Source organism: Oenanthe melanoleuca, chromosome 5 (genome assembly GCF_029582105.1).
Source record: "Oenanthe melanoleuca isolate GR-GAL-2019-014 chromosome 5, OMel1.0, whole genome shotgun sequence".
NCBI lineage: Eukaryota > Metazoa > Chordata > Aves > Passeriformes > Muscicapidae > Oenanthe > Oenanthe melanoleuca.
This window is the reverse complement of record NC_079339.1, coordinates 23216637-23235728: the sequence shown is the minus strand read 5'-3', so window position 1 is coordinate 23235728 and position 19092 is coordinate 23216637. Positions and strand designations below refer to the sequence as shown.

General features: G+C 44.8%; 2 protein-coding genes across 11 annotated transcripts in view; both read left to right on the top strand.

The window, feature by feature from the left end:
- Positions 1-15276, top strand: part of NR1H3 (nuclear receptor subfamily 1 group H member 3) — a 30756-nt gene extending 15480 nt beyond the window's left edge. For all 6 annotated transcript variants that reach the window (XM_056492605.1, XM_056492606.1, XM_056492607.1 and 3 more), the window contains exons 2-9: positions 2269-2512; positions 5266-5532; positions 9221-9429; positions 9669-9848; positions 10284-10383; positions 11891-12004; positions 12846-12940; positions 13337-15276. In XM_056492605.1, the coding sequence (XP_056348580.1) occupies positions 2395-2512; positions 5266-5532; positions 9221-9429; positions 9669-9848; positions 10284-10383; positions 11891-12004; positions 12846-12940; positions 13337-13483 (1230 nt within the window). In that variant the 5' untranslated portion in view covers positions 2269-2394 and the 3' untranslated portion in view covers positions 13484-15276. The remainder of the gene's footprint in view (positions 1-2268; positions 2513-5265; positions 5533-9220; positions 9430-9668; positions 9849-10283; positions 10384-11890; positions 12005-12845; positions 12941-13336) is intronic.
- A 2152-nt stretch (positions 15277-17428) lies between these two features.
- MADD (MAP kinase activating death domain) overlaps positions 17429-19092 on the top strand; it is a 68066-nt gene continuing 66402 nt past the window's right edge. For 2 of the 5 annotated variants that reach the window (XM_056492593.1, XM_056492591.1), the window contains exon 1: positions 17445-17495. The gene's annotated coding sequence lies outside the window, so the exon portion shown is untranslated. Of the gene's footprint in view, positions 17496-19092 lie in introns of all 5 variants that reach the window. The other 3 variants (XM_056492594.1, XM_056492590.1, XM_056492592.1) reach the window with 3 other exon arrangements.

Here is a 19092-nt window from a genome sequence, read left to right as displayed (position 1 = left end):
AGACAAGTCTTTTCTATCTGGCCCATTCTGTTTAGGGAAGGTTGGGGCTGGTGCATGATGCAGGAACACATTGGGTAGTTCTACAGCACAAGATAGTGGCTTCTCTGTTGCAGTGTCCTGGATGTGCAAATAGATTTATATTCCCCTCCCTCCTGGTAGCTTGCAGTCTCTCAGACATTCCTCTCTGGGATCCAGATGTCTTGCTCACAGCAAGTTTCACTCTTGCAGAGTCAGTTGTTGTCAGATCACACAGTTTGGAAATGCCATCAGACCTTACCTCCTCTTGTTTTCTGGAATAAGTTTCAGTGGTGGCTGGGATGCACAAAGAATGGGTCACTGAGCTGAAGGCCTGGGCCTGAGCACTGTCTCTCAGTCCCTCAGATGGGTGATCAAACCTTACCTTCGAAAAACTGCTGCAGTAGTGCTGCTGGTGATTCATTCTGCACAATAATTAATCTTTGAGTGAGTCTTTTGCATGGTTTAAAGGAATGTGGAGATGCAGAGGCTTACTCTTAGCTGTCTTGTTTCATGCCCAAACATGTCCAGAGACATCTGTGTCAGCATCAGTGAGGAGCTTACATAGGACTAGGAATACAAGTTGGGTTTGGATTTACTAGAGTAAAGTTCCCATCTCTATCTGATGCTCTGAAACCTTCCACAAGGTTTTCAGATTCTGCAAGATTTTTTGGGGGAACTTTTTATAAAAAAAAAAAAAAAAGCTGATTGTGGTAGCCACATTGTTCCTTTGAGGACTGTGAGTTTCTTGAAACTGGTTGCAAATCACAACGGTTAAGTTGTACTCTCCCATAGTAAGACTTCTTTCTGTCTGTAGGTTTAAGTTTCATATTTGCTGTCAGTGCTTTTATGCTAGATAGTCTGTTTTTCCAGCTCCCTCAGGGAAGGGAGCTCTGAATTCTTAATGCAGTCTGAGGCTGTGTTTATAAATGTCACGTGAATTAATGTGCCCTGTGGTTTTAACACCTGCATCCACAGTGTAATTGGAGATGACAGGAGCTCAGCAGGCCTGACAGTGTGACTTGCTTTTGTACTTGATGCCTGTTTCAGAGTTCTGGGAGGGGGTTCATTTTTGGAAGCATTGCTTTCATCTTTGTTTTTGACATTCTGAGAAGTTGTGTGGTGTGGTCCAAATATCCAGGAGGAAAGAGGGGACCTGGGACAGTGGTTCGCTGCCTCTTCATTGTCAGCACTACAGTGTGTGAGGCATGTCCCTGCTTGCTGATGCTCTTGTCTGGGCTGCTTCAGAGCTTTCTGTCACCTCCTGTCTTTCAGGGACTGACAGGCTTCCAGTCCTGAACTCAATCACTCAAACCTGGTACAGGCCTTTCACGCAGTTGCTTTTTAAATCAGTTAATCTCTTTAGCTTGGTAAATCACTGAGTTAAGATCAACTGACCTTCAATCAGATTAGGGGTGTGTTTACATTAGCAATTTGCATCAGTTTCACTGAATCTGGGTGGTCAAATGAGTAGGGCTGTTTTCTGTGCTGGTGGGGCTTTTTGGAAAAAGTGGTTGGATTTGCTTTCCAGTTTCAGATTCTGTAGTAGAGCCAGGGCTGTATAATGAAGATGCTTTCCAGTATGGTTCTAGGTTCCAAAAAAGAACCTCAGAAGGTTCATGGTGAATCCATTTCCTGAGAATGGCATCATGGCCATTTCCCATAGGGAGGATGCTGGCTTTCAATTTCTTACTTGGGTGAGGGGAGGATATGTCATCCTTAACTTTGATGCATCATCAACCTTTGTCACAGTCTTTGGCTACTGATAGTAAGAGGGAAATTTGATCTTTTGTAGTCTGCTAAATAATTGTATGAAAAATCTCTTTTCCAATTTTCTATATGCTCTGTAATACATGCACCAAAATTCAGAGCAGCTGGCAGCACTGAGCTGTTTGTTGCTGGAAGCTTTAACAAAGGCCACTGGTTATAATGCCAGGAATTTCCCTCTTACACACTTGGAGAGATCAGGGATGAAGTGCACTGGTAGTGTTAGCAGTAATGAAGACTTGTCTTGCTTTGATAAGTCTGTTGGCAATGAAAGAATAATTTTGCACCTGGGTATGCTAGTCTTGTACCTTTTACCACAGTTTGTTAAAATATTGTGTTTCAAGAGTATAAACATTGATAAAACAAAGCTAATTACGGAAACGATATCTCGAAGCTTGCTTGTAATACAGCTTGTAATAGATTTTGGAAGTTAATAGTCTCAACAGTTGAACTCTTGCCTCTTTTGCATGTTTGTTTTTTCCACAGGTACTTCCTGACTTTCAGTAGAAGAGAGAAACTAAGGACTTTGAAGATAGATGCCCATGGCCCCTTGCATGGCAGAAACAATGCTGCAGCGATGAGATTATAGCGGGCCCTTCCTGTGTGGGCTCCATGGGTCCCACTCAACTCAGCACACAGGATCATGGGAAGAGAGTGGCAAGTGTATTTGAGATGGAGGAGGAAGGGCTTCCGCTCTTCTCTGGCTCAGAGAACCCCCCTGAGCATGCAGGTATGCAAAAGTTCTCACTAAATCCATGCAAGATAAAAGCTATCCATTCTTTCAGCTGCAAGGAGAATTGAAACTTGGCAAAATTTTAGGACAAGTTCTGCTGTGTTTGAGGCACTCAGAGATGATGTCTAAGAACAGTCAGTTATTCATAGCTGAAGACTCAGTTTATCTAAGTGATAAGTGCATTGAATATTTTGCTTATTTGACCTTCTAGAGGCTAGGTCCATGACAGTAAGATAAATTAAATTAAAATAAATTAAAAAAGCTGCTGAACAATAAAGCTTTACTACAGGTGACAATCCAACAAGGGTAGGTGGTGCAAAAAGATGGTGGGGTTTTGCAGATTCATACAATGGGAAGACAGTAGGAGTTTTTCCATGCATTTCTTACATTACCTGAGGGTGAAGAGTATCATACATAGAACTGAGATTCTATAGTTAAAGCTTCTGCTTATGGCCACAGTCCTACACTTACAAACTGTAAGAAGACAGTATAACATCTCTGACAGATAACAGGAAAAAAAGGAAAGCATAAGTGCATAGGGTCATCATCTTAATGAAAATATGACAAATTAATGTATTTGCTCAGCAGGGAGGCAATGGGTAATCTTGATATAAAATGAAGAGATAATCTGAATGTTGAATGAGGACTCCGTAGAGTAGAAACAAAGACTACCCAAATAGAGACTACCCAATTGAGACTACCCAATAAAAATCCTTCAAAGGGGTTTGAGGACTTGAAATGAAAGAGATTGATAGATTGTTTCCATATGAAAATGTAAGGAAAAAGGACACAAAATGTGGAAAATATTTCTTTAATAGGGTGTCTACCAAGGGAGGAGAACCGTAATGAGAGCTAAAGATTCAGAGGTGGCATTCATGTTTTCTTTATACATCTTACATTGTTTCTATGTTATCTTTGACTACAGAAAATAACAATAATCATCTATATAACTAAAATGCTTCATGCTCAGAGGTGTAAAATAGTTTGCAAAGATCAAAGAATAAGCCTATCCATCTCAATAAAGCAGTCATAGAAAAGATATTAAGAGAATAAATAAAAAGTTTATGTAATGTCTTAAAGACAGCTAAGACATCCAAAATATGGACAGATTTGTCTGTGGAAGTCATTGGATTACTCTGCTGTTCCTCAGAAGTATATGAACATCACTCAAGGCTTCACCAAAGTTGTTATACCAGTTAATCTGCCATTACATGTATTTATACTAAGTCATCTGAAATAACTGTAGGCATTGCATAATTTTTGCTTGGTAATATATTGTGTGAAGAGAAATATAGTGGAACAAGAGAGGAGATTACCAGAAATTTAACCTTGCTGATGACATTTTCTTGCTGTCCAATCTGCAATGAGAAGTGGAGGCTAAAATGAGTGACCTCCAGGCTTCTGTAAAGTCAGTGGGATTGAAAGATACTTATGGCTGAAAACTTGTATTGAGGAGCACAAATAATATCTGAGACTGACCTAAAACTGGTTAGCATTTCAGGAACTTGAGCAGAATAGTAAATGTAAATACGAGTAAGGATAGACGTATTGGAACAGTAAATACAGAAATGAGACACGGAACTGTAACCCTGATGCTGATAAAGAAATGCAGTAGCCTTGTTCTTCAAACTAAGCATTGACTCCAGTATAAAGGTTTTCCAGGCATATCTGAACAAAATATAGAGATTTGTCAAGACATGCTGGTTGTAATTTTTATAATAGCTGCCATAGAAGAATCTGACATACAGAAAAATACTTTCACTATGAGATGTGTAGACTATCAGATGTCAATATAGCTAGAATTAAATGGATGGTAAAGAGAAAGGTCTAATAGGGAGAGAATGCACATATGATACTGGCAAGGATTTGACTGGAGTGCATAAGGTGTGTTGGAGCAGACCAGAGATGTTTTCAAAATGCAGAGCCACTGATAAGACTAAAATCTGTTGGAATGATGTGGAAATAACTGGGAGCTGCTGCACAGGACCATCTGAAATGAGAAGCAGTAGTGAAGGCCCCATGTTTGAAAGAACAAGCTTTAGTTAATGAACTGTCACTATGAGAGTGTTTTGGGAGTGGGGAGCGCTCTTCTAGAAGAGGAAATGGTGGCTTCAGGGTTCCAAAGGCTCACAGAGCTTGTGAAATGTACTGCTGAATTAACTCATTGCGGCTAACTCCACAAGCTGCTGTCTTCTGTCTCGCCAGTTTCTCCAAGTGTTCCAGTTACAAGGATTGTCTCCCAGTCTGGTTTTTGTAGGGTCACAGCTTCAGCACTGGCTTTGTGTGACTACTGAATGGAGAACATTTTTCCTTATTCTTGTGCAAGTGTGGCAGAGAATAGAAGTAAGAGAACTGGAGGTGAATTCTGAAGAAATTTGTTTTCTGCGCAATCTTAGATTTCAACTCAACTTTTTTGTAGGTCTTTCTCACAGTGATAATTTAACTGTAATTGGAAAGTGCAAAAGAGCACTTGGCCTGAACACTCCATTTTGGAAGGGAAAGAGTGTGAAGCTTTATGTGTTTGTATAGTTGAGGTGAAACCTTGTGTCAGTAATTTTGTTGCAGAAGACTTGCTTGCCTAGAAGGGTTTTGTGTGAAAAGGAGGGTTGTGTGCTTGAGAGATAGTGAGTTTGGGTGAGGATGTCAGTTGTCAGGAATGGGGCAGACAGCTGCAAACACCACATTTCCTTCATGTCTGTGGGTTTTCTTTTCTTGTGTTCTTTTTAACTCGCTCTTGTTCGTTTTGGTAGAAAATCCCCCCTTGAAGCGGAAGAAGGGCCCAGCCCCTAAGATGCTGGGAAATGAAGTGTGCAGCGTGTGTGGGGACAAGGCCTCCGGCTTCCACTACAACGTGCTGAGCTGCGAAGGCTGCAAGGGCTTCTTCCGCCGCAGCGTCATCAAGGGCGCGCAGTACGTCTGCAAGAACGGCGGCAAGTGCGAGATGGACATGTACATGCGCCGCAAGTGCCAGGAGTGCCGGCTGCGCAAGTGCCAGGAGGCCGGCATGCGCGAGCAGTGTGAGTGCGGGCACCGGGCCTCGTGGGGACCACGGCTGTAAGGCACGGCGCTGTGTGACTGCTTGGGGAGCGGGGATGTGGGAGCCGTGCAGGCTGGATGTTGGAATGTGCGTGGGAAGTCACTGAGAGCTCAGCAAGGATCATGTGGCGAGATGGGGCTGTTAGTGGAACGCTGCTGGTGTGCTGAGAACCCCAGCCCTGCTTTATTCCTTGTAAGAACTTGTGGAATATAGCAGCAGAGGAAAGACTTGCGTGTTCATCAGGGTGCTGTAAAGTGTGTCACTAACATCAGGCTTGTGACCAGGGCTGAAAGATTGGTCACCGTGCTCCTTGAACAGCAGGCATTTCTCTTTGCTTTGCCTCCTACTGTGAGCTTGCAAAAGAGGTCAAGGGCAGCACCACAGTACTGCAGCTGTGTTTGTGCATGAGCTGATCTCATTGCTCCTTTTAGTGATCTCTACTATTTTTTTCACGCAAGCCATAAGGCTGCTGTTTCTGAATATTCACCAGGATTTCTGCTTGCTTATCAGGAACACCCTCCTTGGCCAAGGTATCCAGGTTTCATCCCTTTGCTCATCAAGACTGAATGAATGCTTAGTTAATGTTAGATCTGTGTGAAATCTTTTCTGACATCCAGCACCCAGAGCAGCTAGGAGCAGCCGGTGTTTCAGAAACATCTTATAGCATAACTTTGCAAAAATTAAGTCCCAATGAGCTAGGAGACATGCTGTTCAGTTTTTCAACATGAAATACCACATCAGTATCTTTGTCTCACTGGTTTGTATCAGCATTATGTGTGCTGTCTTTACCCCATTTCCCTGTTCCCAAGAGCTACAAAACAGATGTATTTGAAAAACAGTAAGACCACTTGTTCACTTTGCTTCTCTTTTGTTGCAGGTAGATACAGAGAGCCTCAGTATGTTTCTGCCTTTGGTCATTGTTTTGTGTTGAAGACAGCTCAGGAAAATTAGGTCAAAAGGAATCTTGGTGTTATTATCAAGAACTTGGCAATTCTTGTCGACTCTGTAATCCCCACTGCAAATTTGCCTTGTTAGTTTTGACAGAAACCGAGGGCTTTTTCCTCCAGCTGTTTCTCTTGGAAGGTTGTTCCAGAACTTCCCCCCTGGTAATTGCTGGAAACATTCTTTTAATTCCCAGACTGAAGTTATTCATGGCCAGTTTATTGTTCTTAAGCCAGTGTGAGCCATGAGGTTAAATAATTCCTTCCTGACAAACCAAGTCAGTTAGATTGCTTTGAATTTAGCATGGTGGAGGAGCTTGCACATAGGCAGTTTTCAAGATTTATTAATAACTAAGTAACATGTTACCAGATAAAAGCTTTTTTATGCATCAGAGTCCCAAGATGAGGGACTGTAATTCACTTGGATCAATTACTTCCCTCCTTAAACTGACACTGTAAGTAGCATTCTTTAATCTTCTAGATCCCCCTTATTTTGGTAATTGTACTGAATGTCTTTGCTGTTAGAATTGTAAATTTTGTGTATGGTGTGTGTATCTGTGCACACATCCTCCCTGTTGTAGGTTAGGGATAAAGGTTATTCTCAGCTTGACTGTGTTATGTTCTTTGTCTATCCTTGCAATCCCAAGAATGCTGTCTTACAGTAGCTCTCCAGTTCTTTTCTTTGTTTAACATGATTCTGTTAAGAAGTGCAGTTATATACTTGTTCAGTTTTAAGGCCTGCTTTTCTGTGGAGCAGCTGTAGAATCATAGAATCATCAAGGCTGGAAGAGATCTTTTAAGGTCATCAAGTCCAAATGTCTACCCAGCAGTACCATTGTAACCCTTAAACCACCAAACTATATCACCGAGCACAGATCCAGGTGCCCTTTAAACACCTCCAGGGGTGGTGACTACATCACCTCCCAGGGCAACTTATTCCAATGCATGCCTTAACAAGGAAATTTTTTTAATAGCTAATCTGAATCTCCCCTGTCTCAGTTTAAGGCCATTTCTTCTTGTCCTCTCACTGTGGGCATGGCAGGAGAGACTAAACCACATCATTACTACGTCCTCTTTTTTCTATGTTGTCTGTGCATTTTTAAAAATGGCCAAAGAATCTTTCAGCACTTTTAAAGTCTTGTTTGTAAGGTCAAGCTTTGTTTATTTATCTTTGTTCCTGAAGATACAGAGTTGTTGTTTTGTTTTTTTTTTTTTTTTCTCCAATCAGTTCCTTTTCTGCTTCCCTTCGCTCCAGAGTGTCAATCACAGCACACAGCCTGGTGCTGTCAGCAGCCTTGCTGAGGGTGCCCTCAGTCCCACTGTCCATGTCACTGGCAAAGGTGTTCAACAGTGCCTTTCCTAATACCAACCCCTGGTCTCCACCTGGACATTGAGCCATGGGCCACAACTCTCTGTGTGACCATCTAACAAAACTTTTGTCCTCCAACTGATCTATCTGTCAAATCCATGCTATTCCAATTTAGAGACAAGGATGCATAGCTCCTGAGCTTGGAGGAGGCGATCCTTGAATGTTAACCAGCTTTCTTGGGCCCCTCTTCCCTCCAGCACTTTATCTGATAGTACTCTACCAAGCAGATCCCTGAAGAGGCCAGAGTCTGCTCTCCTGAAGTCCAGGCCAGCGAATTTGCTTTGCACCCTCTCTCTGTGATGCCCAATATGATCACAGCCCTGCAGGTGTGTGCATGTGTGTAACTCCTCTTATTTGTTCCCTATGCTATGTGCATTTGCATAGAGGCATTTAAGTTGGGCTGCTGATGAACCTGACTTACTGGATGGAGTGGCAGAAATTCCATTATGTTGCTCTTCAGGTGCTCTCCTCCTGACCTGCATACCCTCTCCAGGCTCTGGGCATCTCTTGCTGACCCTGGCATCAAATGGGACTGGGAGAGGAGAGGGATGGATTGAGGTTCCTGTCCTTAGGCAGCTTTAGTTTAAATCCCTCTTTACTGCTTGGCAAGCCTATGAGAAAAGATGTGCTTCCCTTTCTCTGACAGAGAGACCCCATCAGCCCTCAGTAGAGCAGATGCCTTTGAATTGTTCTGTTCCTTACAGTGTTACATCCAAATAACATCTCCCCTTTGACTTAAGAACTAAAAGAGAGTTGTAACCGTGTTCCTGAAGGACCTGTGGTTGGTCCTCAGTACACTTATGCAAAGTTACTCTTCCATTATTCATCTTGGAGTATGTTACTGCTCTAGAGTTTACTGCAGATGGCCTATATAGCAAATTATCCTTTCATTCTCAAACTCCACTCAGGACTGAATTTGACCTTTGAAGAGGATGAAATGACACAAGCTGTTAAACTAACAATATTGAGAAAAGACATAGCAGTAGGATAAAATAAAATATGGTGGATACACCATGGCATATGAACGGAGCACCTGTTATAACATGACATTTTAGGGAATTGCTTTATGGGGAAAGTCACTGTTGTTTTTCTGAGATCTGCAGGGCATCATGAGGGGAGCTTCTGCCTTTTGTGGACACTTTATGAGAGAGTATGATTAGAAGAAAGGCAATGGAACAATTTGAAGTAGGGAATAGAGGGAGAAACAAATAAGTACCATTGTCGGCTGTGTTGTGTACACCCTGCTATGCCCAGTACAGGCAGCTGTGATCTCTGCCTCTCCATCCACAGCACATTACCCTGTTTAGTGTGGTTTCCATTGTCTTCCTATGATTGATCGTGAGCTATTCCTGCTTTAGATGTTCTGTCTGAAGAGCAGATCCGACTGAAGAAACTGAAGAAGCAGGAAGACGATCAGGCTCGGACAGTTGTGGTGCGTCCAAACCCTCCGAATCCACCAAGCCCTTCCCACAAACTGACGCCGGAACAGCTGAGCATGATAAAAAAGCTTGTGGCTGCTCAGCAGCAGTGCAACCAGCGCTCCTTCACTGACAGGCTCAAAGTGACGGTAAAAACTCTACCAGAGTTATCAAAACAAGAAAAAGTGATGTTTGGGGAGTTGCGTTTTAGGTAAAATATTTGGGAGAGCAGAGTTACTTTAGGCATTGCATCTGTGGGCTAAAGCTCTGTAAAGAATAGCAAAGGATGATGTTCTGAAGTTATTTTCTTTTCTTGTTCTTTTCATCTTATCTTTCATCTTTGGCTCCATCTTTCACAAATATCTGCTGTCTCTTCCCATTCCTACAGCCATGGCCCCAGATTCCTGATCCTAATAACCGTGAAGCAAGGCAGCAGCGTTTTGCACACTTCACAGAACTTGCAATTATCTCAGTGCAAGAGATCGTGGACTTTGCCAAGCAATTACCTGGCTTCCTGGAGCTTACCAGGGAAGATCAGATCGCTTTACTGAAGACATCTACCATAGAGGTGAGAGTTTGACTCCACCCCAGTACATAGTAGCAGAGATGACAGAATTTGGGTCTACCCACCTAGAGAGCTAGTTCCATTTCTTTTTCGAGGATGTCAGACTGAAGCACCTCAGCTGTGGGACCATTACTGCAGTGCAAGGTTATATTGGCAGGATGCCTGGTTATATACTGAAATGCCTGATTATACAGGAAGGGAATGAGGCAAGTGGCTTGGTAATGGTAAGCAGGAATTTCCCGTTTCCCAGAAGCAGACACCACAAAGGATGGCAGCAGACTTTATCTTGGCATTTTTAAGCACTCTGAGAGAAACTGGAGTGATTCTGTTTGGTGGTGTTTTTAATTTTTCCAAAGATGCTTCAACAGTCAGCAAGTTATTGATGTTGTAACATTTCTTCCTGCTTTCAAATTGAGTATATCTTATTTCTGGCTTCAGGTGATGTTGTTGGAGACCTCTCGGCGCTACAATCCTGAGATTGAGAGCATCACCTTTCTTAAGGACCTGAGCTATAATCGGGATGACTTCGCCAAAGCAGGTGGTGCATTAGACAGGTGTTTCTTCCTCCCCAGTGTCTTGTGTTCTTACATATTTCCCTTTTCAGTGTGGGCAGCTGGAAGTAGTTTGTGGCGAGAGGTTTAGAACAGGACCAAACCAATAGCCCCACAAATCTTTTTTTATTGCTTTTAATGTGTGGTAACCAGCTCAGTTCATGTATTTTTCTAGGTGTCAATTTGCTTGGGAAAATCTGGACTACTAAAGCATGAAAATACTGCTGCAAGTGTCCACCTAGGGCTAGCAGTTGGTGTGAAATTCCTTTCTGGTAGAGATGTGACATGGTGGTGGAGCTGTATCAGATCATACCAGTCCAAACCACAGTCTTCTGTCCTTTGCAAGTGTATCACTTGCTAATCCGGATGGACGCTTGGCATGATGACATTACCGTGATTACATTTCAGTTGATATGAAGTCTGTGTTGTGCACTGAGGATCCCCAGAGACTGCTTTAGACATTTTATCATCCTATATGGTATCCTGTGGTGTTGTGATCTCTGAAGTATATTTTTCAAGGAGCTATAAGTGTAATTTCAGATGAAGTAACAAGTGTGTATCTTTAGCATTTCTAAAAACATGGCTTTAGCTGATTTAAAAATCAGCTGATTTTAAATTTTATTCCTTGAGTAGCTATTTAACCATTTGTACTTGAGATGGCTTTTATATACAACTTTTCTTTATGACACTTTTCCTGGTAGCCTTTCCTTCAGGTTATTAGAAAGGCAAAAAGCAGGGAGCCAGAAAGATTACCTCCATTTTGTTCCTCCTTCTCTGACGCAGTTGTAATGCAGGAAATTAGAAACTGGGATGCTATTTTGGAGGAAAGGCCAAAGTTTTCAATGTGATTACATGGCACAAAGAGACTTGATTTGACAGAGGTCTCTATTATGGCAATAAATATCAGGGCATTTCTGTCTGACTGCATTTATCAAATGTGGTGATTGGAAGCCTAGGTCAGGCTCTGCCTCAGGTCTCCCTGTTCTTTGAGCTGAAGGAAATGGCATAGTTCAGAATTCTTGGAATTTGCATATTTTCAGCTCATACATACTTCACATGAGCCTGAAGTGTAGAATTAGAACTTTCTTTGAAAGTGTGAAGGCTATTGAGTATGAAGGAGGTGATGCTGGATAGTATAAATGTTGTGCTTGTGACCTTCTGATGATGTTTTGATGGACTTATTTTTTAGCTGATGTTGTGTTCCTTTAGCTGTTGCTCAGTAATGTGCTGTGGGGCATTTAAGGCTTTAGGAAAACCCAGAAATAGTGTCGTTTTACAGTTAGAACCTGACTTCTCAGCCACTGTTGTTGGTGCTCACCAGTAGTGGGTGTAAAGAGGATGTATTCATTAGAGTATAATGTAAGGGTTTTTCTGTGCCTGTCCTCCCCACTCTCTGGTGTATAGCAGTGGATTTCAGCTTTTTCCATGAAAGGGAGGGGTAGAGAGGGGAGACAATTGTTACTGCCTCACCTTGTTCTCTTCTGTTTGTTGCAGGTCTGCAGTTCGAGTTCATTAACCCCATCTTTGAGTTCTCAAAGGGAATGAATGAGCTACAGCTTAATGATGCTGAATATGCACTTTTAATTGCCATCAACATTTTCTCTGCAGGTAAAAAGCCAGGAAGATCTGAAGAGCTGCAGCAGTGAGTCAGAGGGCAAAGGACGTAGAGTAGAGTGACGGGACATTACATACAGAAAAGGAGTAACAGAGAGTGTATAGAGTCTAGTGATAAAGGGAGCATGTTAGTCATTATATTCTGAATTTTTTATGGCCACTTCCAGAGGAAATTGAATTCCTTGCTGCTGGAAAAGTGTGCAGAAAAAACAGCCAGTATTTATCTTCCTCATTTAGAAATTGCTATTTTATTGCCCCCTTAATGTCCGTGGCAATTCTCCGGTGTGATGCAGGTCCCACAGCATGAGTGACATCTAGTGGGCAAGCAAACAAAGCAAACATACTCTGGACAAGAGGCAGTATTACTCTGGGCCAGGACAGGGCTTTGCCAAGAAGCCACCTCTACTCTTCTGTTTTGTGACCTGATTAATGACTGTTTTTCTTTGTTCCTGTTTTCTAACTGGCTCAGCTATTGAAGAAACTTTCCCATTTGCTCTCGAATAGGTGGCTTCACATTTTTTCTGGGACAGCAACGTGAGACCGAACAGCACTGTGCAAATGTGCTTGGTCTCTCTAATCTCCCACCTCTATAGGAGTTGGATTGGACTCCCCATGTGCAGTAGGCATCACTGAGAAAGAGCAGTTACAGGCAACTGACACAGCTGCCACAGTGTCCTGGATATATCTCCCAGCTGTGCTGGGTGAATGTGAGATGAAGTTTTGGGAAGACACCATAGGAGGAAGTGGGGTTAGACAGAGATGTTAAATCCAGTGAAGCTGCCCACAGCAATCTGCTTACATCTAACCTGCTTACTTCTAACCTGCTGTTTGGCAGACCGACCGAATGTGCAGGACCAGTCCCTGGTGGAGAGGCTGCAGCACACCTATGTGGAAGCGCTTCATTCTTATATTTGCATCAACAGACCAAACGTAAGTGCCTGACCAGGAATCTCCTGTGATGATGCAAATGGATTTTGTGTTTATGCAGGCAGAGTTCCTGCTGTACTGTCTGTAACGGGTCTCTTGCTGCCTGTACTGTCATGCTTGTCCCTTCTGGGCTCTTTGATAGCAGCTATAAATGCAGGATTTGTGAGCTGTCACAATCTGCTGTCCTGTATCATGTTCCATAGTTCTGCCAGCATGGAAAGTCTGGAGTTTTGGGACATGATGTACTACTTGTGTAGTAGTCACACTGCATCCTCCTGGAGAGTGCTGGGTCTAGAGGAAGTAAGGATTGTGATTACGGTATATCATCAGTTGTGGTAATTTTTTTTAAAAACAAAGTTTTAGGTGAATTTACTGACAGCTGTCTGTTTGCCCCTGCAGGACCGCTTGATGTTTCCACGGATGTTAATGAAGCTGGTCAGTCTTCGGACACTGAGCAGTGTCCACTCTGAACAGGTGTTTGCCCTTCGGCTGCAGGACAAGAAACTCCCGCCCCTGCTCTCAGAAATCTGGGATGTGCATGAGTGACTGCATGCTCCCAGGGCGCTGACATGCTGACATAATGCCATCTCCCAGCCTTTGCTAACGAGAAGCCAGCCTCCCCTCTCCAAAGCACTGAACCCTGGGCTGGGCATGCAGGGAGTGATGAGCCTGGGGTTTCAGTGTTGTCATGAGACTGTGCAGGAGGCAGCTGGGGTAGATCAGATGGAGGGGTTGGTTTCACTGTAGTGCCCGTACCCCAAAGGAATAACGTGAAACATTCGAAAACGGTAGAAATGAAGACCTTTCCCCCTGCCCCTCAACTCCTTTTTCCTTCAGTCTTTCTCTTCTCTAAGCATATGCTGAGGGTTCGCCCACTGATCCTCTTCTCGCTGATTATGGAAATGAATTTGCAGGAACTTGCCAAAAACTATTGAGAGTAACCCAGCTCAAAAGGCTTCTGCAGGGTCCCCAGTGTACCTGGATCTGAGGAGCTCAGGGAAGTCAGTGTGGATGTTCTAGGGGTTTCACTGGGTTTCATATAAATAAAATCTCTTGAATGTGCTGCCCTTTACAATGATTCCAAGAGAAGTAGCTTTCGTTTCTTTATTATGAGACTTCATCTCTAGAGCTGCCCTTTATTCTGGCCCTCCTTTCGAAAAAGGATTCCTGTAATGTGTAGTGCCCTTTGTCTAATAAGGAGGTCCTCTGGATAGGGAACATTGTGTATCAAAAATATGTCAGGCATAAAGTAGTGGATTTTTTTAAATGTAATGCATCACGGTTTTATCTCATGGTGGTTCTCAGACAGCTCAATTTACCTTTGATTTGCTAACTGCTGGACTTTAGTTCAAAACGAATCAGGGCATAGATTTTATCTTTAGAGATGGAATAGAAGAAAGATAGGTGGGTAGGCCTGGTACCTAGGTAAGGTGGGTGTGGTGGAAGGATCTCAAAAACTTCCAAGAATCTGGAGCATGTGGTATGTGTTCCAAGGTGGGTGTGAAGACGTATTGACCAAGGAGAGAGGACACACTGCATTTAGTGGAATATGTGGGCATTGCTTAAACTATGGGCTGTACAGCTCTCAGATCATGGGCTGCAGGAATATTGGGTGTAATCAGATCCACTTGCATCGTCTTCCTTTTGCCAAAGTCTTTCCAAGGTACTTGCTCAAGGTTTCAGTGATGATCATGGGATATGGAGGTCCCTCCTGTATGAGGAGTGCCACCTGCTTCAGAAGGACACTTGGGTCTGGTATCCTTTCTTCACTTCGGGCATTGTGAGATCCACACTGGATTTGTGGCCCAAGTTTTAAGTATCTGCATCCATAAGTATTCTAGGATTTACAGCAATATTTTGTCTGACGAAAGAGAAATATACTGTTATAAACATGTTCCTTATTTTCCAAGAAAAAAACATCTTATGGCTGATCTCAGAGATGTAACTTCAAGTATCCTGGTAGCTTGGTCTCATGAGTCTTCTCTGTCATAGGGGTCTATGTTTGCTTTCCCAGTGAGAATCCCAAGAGCATAGGTTCACATGGCTCGGGTTTTTTTTTGTCTGTCTGTTTTTTGGTTTGTTTGTTGTTTTTTTTTGGCTGTGTATCTGAGCGCTATGCCCGTGGTGAGGGTATTGTGTCCATTTTGCACTTGAGGTTGGTCCCCTGCCACTGGCCTTCACTCTGCACCTTTGTAAAGCACTTGTAACAATCTGTAAAATAATCTGTTGTTTTTTATAACTCATTGCAATTGCAGAAATTCTTGTTTAAATCTGTATTTTTAACTAATCTGTTTGAGAAATGTTAATGTTTATATAAAAGAATAAAGCCTAATACAGGATTTTGACATTCTCTGATATGCTGTCCTGAGACTGGAGGAGGGTGGAATAAGTTCTTACTGTAACAGGCTCAAAGCTGAGAAGATGAGTATATGTATTGGGGAGAAGAAAAAAGTGGTGAGAAAGAAATAGCAGTGCAACCCCGGGCAGTTTCTTTTGGGCTTTCATATGAGATTTGTAGCTTGGTATGTGCCTTGCTGTGTGCCAGAGCTGGCAAATAGGTGAAGTGGATTAAGTGTCTGTCAGAAAGATCATGCATTATGCATACACCTCACCTTGATTTGTACAGCTGCATTCAGAACGTAGCCCTTTTGTTGCATGTACTCTACATTATTTTCTGCATTTTGTGCTCACCAAAATTGAAAGGAGTCCAGTGTGCCCCAGCTGTCAAGCAGATTTCAGTAGGGCCTTACCTGACCTGCTATGCTGCTCATTTCTGATGCATTCATAGGTGAAGCACCAGGAATAGTTGAACATGTGCATTACCTCAAAGGGAGCAGCAGGAGTGGAAGAGCGGAGAGCTGTCCAGCATTAGCTGCTTCCTAAGTGCTTGATGATCCCCTGCCCCAATGGGAAAGGAAAGCAGTGGTCAGTTTAGCAAGGTTCCACACCACAGGCTATTCTGCTGAAGCCTCTCTGTTACTCTGGACTATAAAATTTAAATTGGTATCTACTGGATTGGAACCAGAGGAAGAAGGAATAGGCTTATAGGAGACTGGAACATGGGGTATGAGAGGGGGAGTAATGAGCAGAGCTCAAGAGCTCATTAATGCTAGGTGGATTAGAGGATGGCTGGGCCCTGCTGTCAACAGGAGCTGCAGCTTAATTTCCAGCTTTATATTCTCTGGGCTGCATCTCCTTAATTTGAAGGGAAAAGCTGCATGTGAATTTCAGGAATTCTCAAGGTACAATCTAGTAACATTGCTGTGGATGGCAGTGGTGAAAAGTGATTTTCCTTGCTTCTGTGTTGTGGCTTAACCCAGAGTACCACCAAACCCCACACAATCACTCACTCACTCACTCACTCACTCCCCAGCAGCAGGGCTGGGGAGGGAATCAGATGGGTAAAAGCCAGAAAACTCATGAGTTGAGATAAAGACAGTTTAATAGGGAGAGCAAAAGCCACACACACAAGCAAAGCAAGGACTAAATTCACTGTTTGCTGTGGGCAAGCAGGTGTTCAGCCATCTCCAGAAGAGTGGGGCCTTATCATGTGTAATTGTTACTTAGGAAGACAATTGCATTGCTCCAAACATCCCTAGCCTGTACCCTTATTCAACAGCTGTATTTGCTCATGATACACTCAGATAAATGGGGAGGGAGGAAAAGCATTTCTGAAAACCCAATTCCTCTACAGTATAGATGGGCAAAGTATAGATGAAGAATATCAGATAGCGTTTCTCCATTTTGTACTCCATATGTATAAAAATTGTGGGTTGCTTGTGGTGCTTTTGGTTGCATTTTGGGTTTATTTTGGTCGTTTTGGTTTTGTTAATAAACTGATTTGTTTATGCAGCGTACTGGTTTTTAGGAGCTTGGAAGGAATTTTAAAAAGCTGTATCTAAAGCTTTTAATAACAAAATTCTCTTGTAATCTTATGAAGCTACTAGCAAATCAGCAAGTATGTAGCTCAATACAGAGGGTGAAAGTACCTGGCACTGTCTCTCCTTGTTGCAAGGCAGCGTGTCCTTGTCCGTGCGGAGCCGGGCTTTGCTGCGAGGCTCCAGCTTCTGCTTGCCCGGACGAGCTCTGAAACCGCCAATTCGAGGCTTCAAGCGGCTGAAATGTTCCCGGTTCCCACCACGAGCCTGGTCAGGAGAGCTCTTTCCCTTCAATCCCGCCTTCATCCCGCCTCCATCTCCTTCTGTCCCGCCTCTATCCCGCCTTCATCCCGCCTCTATCCCGCCTCCATCCCTTTCTATCCCGCCTCTATCCCCTTCTATCCCGCCTCCCTCCCTTTCTATCCCGCCTCTATCCCGCCTCCATCCCTTTCTATCCCGCCTTCATCCCGCCTCAGTCCCCCCCCATCCCGCCTGCCCCTCCGCGGCGGCAGCGCCCCCTGCGGGCTGCGGGCGGGGCGGCTCCCCCCGCGCCGGCTGCGAGTGGTTCGCTCCGCCCGCCCCCGCTGCCCCCGCTGTGCCGGCTGTGGCGCGCGCCGCCGCCGGCGCTCGATGCGGAACTGGGCGGGCGGCGCAGAGCGGCGGCGGCGGCGGCGGCGCAGGTGAGCGGGGCGGCCCGGCCGGGCGGGGCCCGGTGCCCGGTGCCGCAGGCGGCCGGCTGCGTGCACATGTCAAAAGCGGAGCCTGCCACCACCGACCCTGCGTGTGGGTCGGGCTGCGGAGCGCGGCCGGCGGCGCTGCCGGCGGGGACCCGCACCCGGACAGCTGGCGGCGGGGCCCCCCGCCCGCTCCGAGCGCTGCCGCAGCCGCCCGGCCGGGCGCGGTGGGGATGCTCGGGAGCGGCGAGCCCTTCCCCAAGGTCGGGCAGAGATCGCGGTTCGCCGCTGCCGGGAGCGGGGCCGGCCGGGCTGGGCTCCATCGAGCCGGGGCGGGCGGGGCCGCGATGTCCCGCTGTGGCCGCGGGCTCCGCCGGCAACGGCAGCGGCAGCAGGAGCAGCCCCTGCGGGGTCGCTTGCGGGTTTGCAGCCGGGCCCGGCGGGCTGTGCGAATAGCGGCGGGGCTGTGGGCGCGGGGCCCGCGCCCTCTGTCCCGGCCCGGCCGCCGGTTCTCCTGCCTCCTGCCCGCTGGAAGCGAGCAGCACCGTGAGGGGAGGGAGAAGGGCGGCTCGGGGCGGACAGAGCCCCTTGGAAAGGGGGAGGTGTGCAGCCGTGTGGAGGGATTGCTGCGGTAATGTCACTGGAAAGCTGCTTTACTCCTTGGTTTGTAAACAGCAGATCCTGTTACTCCGCAAGACAATAGAATAGGAAATGCACTTCATACTGGGCAATTTCGTATGAAGTGGACTATAAATCAAGAGCATTTTCCCCTCCGAAGTGGGTGTCACCACCTTGCTGTGTTGCTCGCTTTTACTGTCAGGTGGAGGAGGGGAAGAAAGCTTGATCTGTGTCACTGTGTGGAGTCACCATGAAGAAGTGTTTCGAGAAATAATCTTTGAAAAAACGGGATTTGTTTCCCGTCTTTCTTCTCTCCTTATTCCCCTGAACTCCTCCGTATACCACACTGTTTTCAGTCATACGCAAAGTAACCGTCCTTATAAATTTGCAGCCCCATGGAGATGGGGTAGAACTGTGATCTGGCAATGTGTTGTGCTCTCCCTAGACGAGCCAGCCATTTTCTCTACATCCAGTGTGACTGTGGGTCAGCATTTCTGTTGGTGTGCTCTCAAGTGTCCTTGCTGTGCTCCTTGCACCATCGCTTATCTGCAAAAAGGATGCTACGTGTAGACACAAGCAAGGGGAGGGAAGATTTATTGTGGTGTCCTGAGGGTCACATAATCAAACCAAAGTCATTCAAATATAGCTTATTTGGGAACTGTCTCTATTTTTGGACCTAGGGAGCTGTTTTGGATTGGGCACAAGTACTTGCTGTTTTCAGCACTAATGAAAAGCTGCAATCCTGACACATCCAAGAGGGCACTTCTCATCCAACATAGCTAAAATGCAGTTTTTACAGGATCTAATCTGGCCATCCCTTCACAGCCTGTTATGTAACACTGAACTGATAGATCATTCCAGCTATAAAATACTATTTTTGCCTTACTGTTGTATTGTTAGAAAATGCACAGCTTTTGAATACCATTTAATAGACACTGTAATTAAATGCACACTCGTTAAGTATCTTACTGTGTGTTTAACAAAA